Source organism: Perca flavescens, chromosome 16 (genome assembly GCF_004354835.1).
Source record: "Perca flavescens isolate YP-PL-M2 chromosome 16, PFLA_1.0, whole genome shotgun sequence".
In the NCBI taxonomy this organism is placed as follows: Eukaryota; Metazoa; Chordata; class Actinopteri; order Perciformes; family Percidae; genus Perca; species Perca flavescens.
The window spans coordinates 12730155-12734079 of record NC_041346.1 but is presented as its reverse complement, the minus strand read 5'-3'; the positions used below and the strand labels follow the sequence as shown (position 1 = coordinate 12734079).

Here is a 3925-nt window from a genome sequence, read left to right as displayed (position 1 = left end):
CATTTTAAACCAATTTTGAATGAGTGTCATGTTCCCCTCAATCTCTGGAATGTAACCTTGCTGCAAAAGGAACAGAAAAAAAAGAAAAGTCATTCAGAGAAAGAGACACACACTAAACACAAAAACACACACACATGTAGTGCTGTTTCTAACACTGACATGTAGATTAGAAAATGTCATTTAGAGATTATCTTTTAAACAAAATAATCTTCATCATCTAACAGAAAAATGTCTAAAGACAATCCTGAAAAAAAGACTCTTCACTTGTACTAATATTATTTGCATTCGATTATTTCAAACAGCAAAATGATCAATCTGGAATGATCCGGTGACGTCAGCAACCCTGAGTACCAGCTCCACCCAGTGGAGAGCTGCGGAAACGACAGGAAAGTTCCTGAACACTCTGGAGCTCCTCCAGTCAGAATATAAGAGCTGGGGCAGACCCACTGCTGAGACAGAAAGCAACGCAGAAGAAAACACACACACTTTATCAAGAGGACTCAACACAGAACACACACTGAAGATGCTCTGCTCTCATGGATTCCAGTCTGCCAGTCTCAGTCCATTCATGGGCTTCGACTGGCTTGCACGCAGTCTGAGGTCAGAGGTCCAACCTCTGCTCTACCAGCAGGATCTACTGCAGAGAAACCTACCGGAGCTCCGCAGCAGTCTGGAGCTGATGGACAAACTTCGACACGAGATCCTGGAGGAGACGGAGCCCTCCCAACCGGTCTCCTACCAGCTGGAGAAAGATGGAGAGCACTTCGGCCTGAGCCTGGACACCCGAGGCTTTTCTCCAGAGGAGCTGTCCGTCAGACAGGTGGGCCGGACGCTGACAGTCAGCGGGAAGACAGAGAAGAAGCAGGACGACGGGAAAGGCTCGTACTCTTACAGACGCCAGGAGTTCAGACGAGAGTTTGACCTGCCTGAAGGGCCGAACCCCGAAGCCGTCACCTGCTACCTGGCTCCAGACGGGAAGCTCCACATCCAGGCGGCCACAGCTCCGTGTGTGGAGGAGGCCGAGAGAGAGCTGACTATCGGGAGGAGCTTGGAGGAGGAAACACAGCAGAGTGTGCGTTCACACACAGAAGGCAGCAGCACAGAGACACACAGCAGCACACAGGACCAACCTGAAAACATCGGCTCATCTGCATGTTGCTGCAACAATGAATAGTACATGTTTCTGTATTTTGTATGATCAATAAATGTCTTGAAACTTGATGGCTCCGCTCTTGATAATGCTCCCTGGACCATCCAAGCGGCATGCTAAGCTGAAACAGCTGTTAAATGATGATAGTATGTATTTTGTATAATTAATAAATGGTCTTAAATTGAAATCTCATTTTTTCTGCACTTTTAAAAAAGAAATGCATATCATTTGTTTGCACATATAGGCCAGTGTCACGGTCCTGCTCTGTGGCTATTGGTCTAATGTAACTGTTTCTTTAGTTGCCTTTATTTCAGAAATCAAGTTTCACCAATTTATACTAAGGACATGACTTCTATTACCAGCATTGGCAAATTGTGTAATTTTGCCACAGCTCTCCACTGGATAGAGCTGTTACGAGTGGTGATGTCCCTAGATCAGGGGTGTCGAACTCATTTTCACTAGGGCCACACTGGAAAAAGAGAATCACACCAAGGGCCAGACATGTAAAGTTTGTTTGTTTTTGTTCAGACTTTTTTGTGGCTTTCTCAGACATTTGTCACCTTTTTGTAAATGTGCTTTTTTCTGACATTTTTTGTAAGTGTTTTGTCGCATTTTTGTTGACACGAAGCCCTACAAAAGTCATCAAAAGAGTTACTTGGCCATCATGGAATTTAGCAAATGAAGCAAAACAATGATTGTTTTTTAACAACAACCTGTTTCACAGCCTGAATATGAAAACTCTCTCTGTGCTTCTGGGGGAATTTCCGAGTCTCACAGTCGGCAAATTTGACATATTCTGCTTTGAATGACATGTAATTGTATTTTAAAAAACACTTTCCTGTGTTTTTGGTAGGCGGGCCAAAATGTATTGTGAACCCAAATTGATATACGGTCCGGATCTAAATCTGCAAGAGTGGGCCTTGAGTTTGACACGTGCCCTAGATCGATCCTGTTGTTCATAATGTTCATGTCTCATGAAATCTCATGAAAACATAGCAGCGAGAGAATACAGGCAATTACCCAAGCTTTAATAATAATGCATACTTTATTAATGCCGCAAGGGACAAATCTCTTTTATATATAGAATATGCATACTCTACCAGACAAAGGTTTGGGGTCACTTAAAAATTTCCATTCCACTCCATTACAGACAGATTACCAGCTGAGATCAGTTGCATTGTTTTTTTTAACCAGAACAGCAGTTTTCAGTTTGCATTATGTGCTTACATAATTGCAAAAGGGTTCTTGACTGTTGTAGAAAGAAGTGGCTGATCTTTAATGCAATATCTGCATTGCCCATTATCAGCAACCATTCCTCCAATGTTCCAAAGGCACATTCTGTTTACTAATCTGATATCATTTTAAAAGGCTAACTGAGAAAACATTGGAGAACCCTTTTGCAATTATGTAAGAACATAATGTGATCTGAAAGTTGCTGCCCTGGTTAAAAAAAACAATGCAACTGATATAGCCCAAATACACAAATGCATTATGTATGGGAATATGTCGAAGTGAGAATGCTGCCTTACAGGATGGCACTCCAAGTAGCTGGGTTCCGTGTTTTGCTTAAGGGCACCTCGGCAGCGCCCAGTGTCCAACTCCCGTCCACAGACGACCTTACCGTGACTTATCAAACTATTTTTACAATTTTTGTTTGTTAAATCTTGTGAATTTTACACAACTGTTTTTGAATCTTTTTTTCGAATTTGGTAGACTTCCAGAGTGTTCAGGAACTTTCCTGTCATTTCCACAGCTCTCCACTGGGTGGGGCCGGTACCAAGGAGTGCTGTTGTCACCAGATCATGTCTGTGTTTTCAGGAACTTTCCTACAGTGGCAGGAGTTCAACACTAGATGTCACTCAAACTCATGTCATTAGATTTAAGTGTTCCAAATTGCAGTATTCACAGACATACCTCGAAAGGTATCTCACTTTGCTAGATACTAGTTTAGGTTTTATTTGTCGAGTTTGAAAAAAAATGTGTAGCTAAAGAATAAAAGAAAACTCATAGTACTGTAGTAGCAGTACTAATAGTGGGAATATTATTTTAAACTGAGCAGCTTTGTAATGTAGTTTGAAGTTCAATTCAATTAGAATTACATCAATATTTAGTTCACCTTGCTTCCATTTCCTCATTAGTGTTCAGCAGCTCAGTCGTCTTCCTCCTCTGGTCCTTAGAAAGACATATCGTCTTCCGCAAGCACATTACTCTGAAGCCACTGTCTGCCTATTAGTACCAAGATCAATGATAGAGACCAGACAATAATAGGCTGTAATTCAATAAAAAAGAAGAGAACAGAAGAATAGAGAACAGAAGACAGTCATACTCTTATCTGTCTTCTCTTTTTGTTGGTGTTTTTCTGCAACAGCCTTCATTCTCCCTGGAGGAGACTCATCATCTGGGGTTTCATTTCCCAGCTCTTCCTCTTCGTCTTGCAGCAGGGTAAATGAAGAGTATTTTTATTTTTTTTGCAGTTTCCCTTGTTTTATTGCACCTTTGTCTGGCCACAACAGTGCAACTCCACTGTGACCAAGACTGAAGTGGAGTACTAAACACTCCTTTTAATACTAGACATACACAACCCTGGATTTTATAAGTTTCCTTAGTGAATTGCAATGCTGGTGGCTTATGGGATGTGTGATGTTTTGCCTTCATTTTGACTTAAAGGGTAACTACCGTTTTTTTTTCAACTTGGAATTTTCCTTTGTTTTTGTGTCTAAGTGAGTGATGGGAACAACAATCTGTGACATTCGTCCAGTATTAAGCGAGACCGCT

At 41.6% G+C, this 3925-nt stretch overlaps 1 protein-coding gene across 1 annotated transcript; it reads left to right on the top strand.

Annotated features, from left to right (window-relative positions):
• The first annotated feature begins 387 nt into the window (after positions 1-387).
• LOC114571314 (heat shock protein 30-like) lies at positions 388-1221 on the top strand. The gene has a single exon (XM_028602208.1). The coding sequence runs from the start codon at positions 524-526 to the stop codon at positions 1172-1174; it is 651 nt and encodes a 216-aa protein (XP_028458009.1). The 5' UTR covers positions 388-523; the 3' UTR covers positions 1175-1221.
• Positions 1222-3925: the final 2704 nt, after the last annotated feature.

Bases quoted from the DNA above. Each gene is read 5' to 3' on its own strand.
- LOC114571314 (XM_028602208.1), top strand. From the start codon at position 524: ATGCTCTGCTCTCATGGATTCCAGTCTGCCAGTCTCAGTCCATTCATG.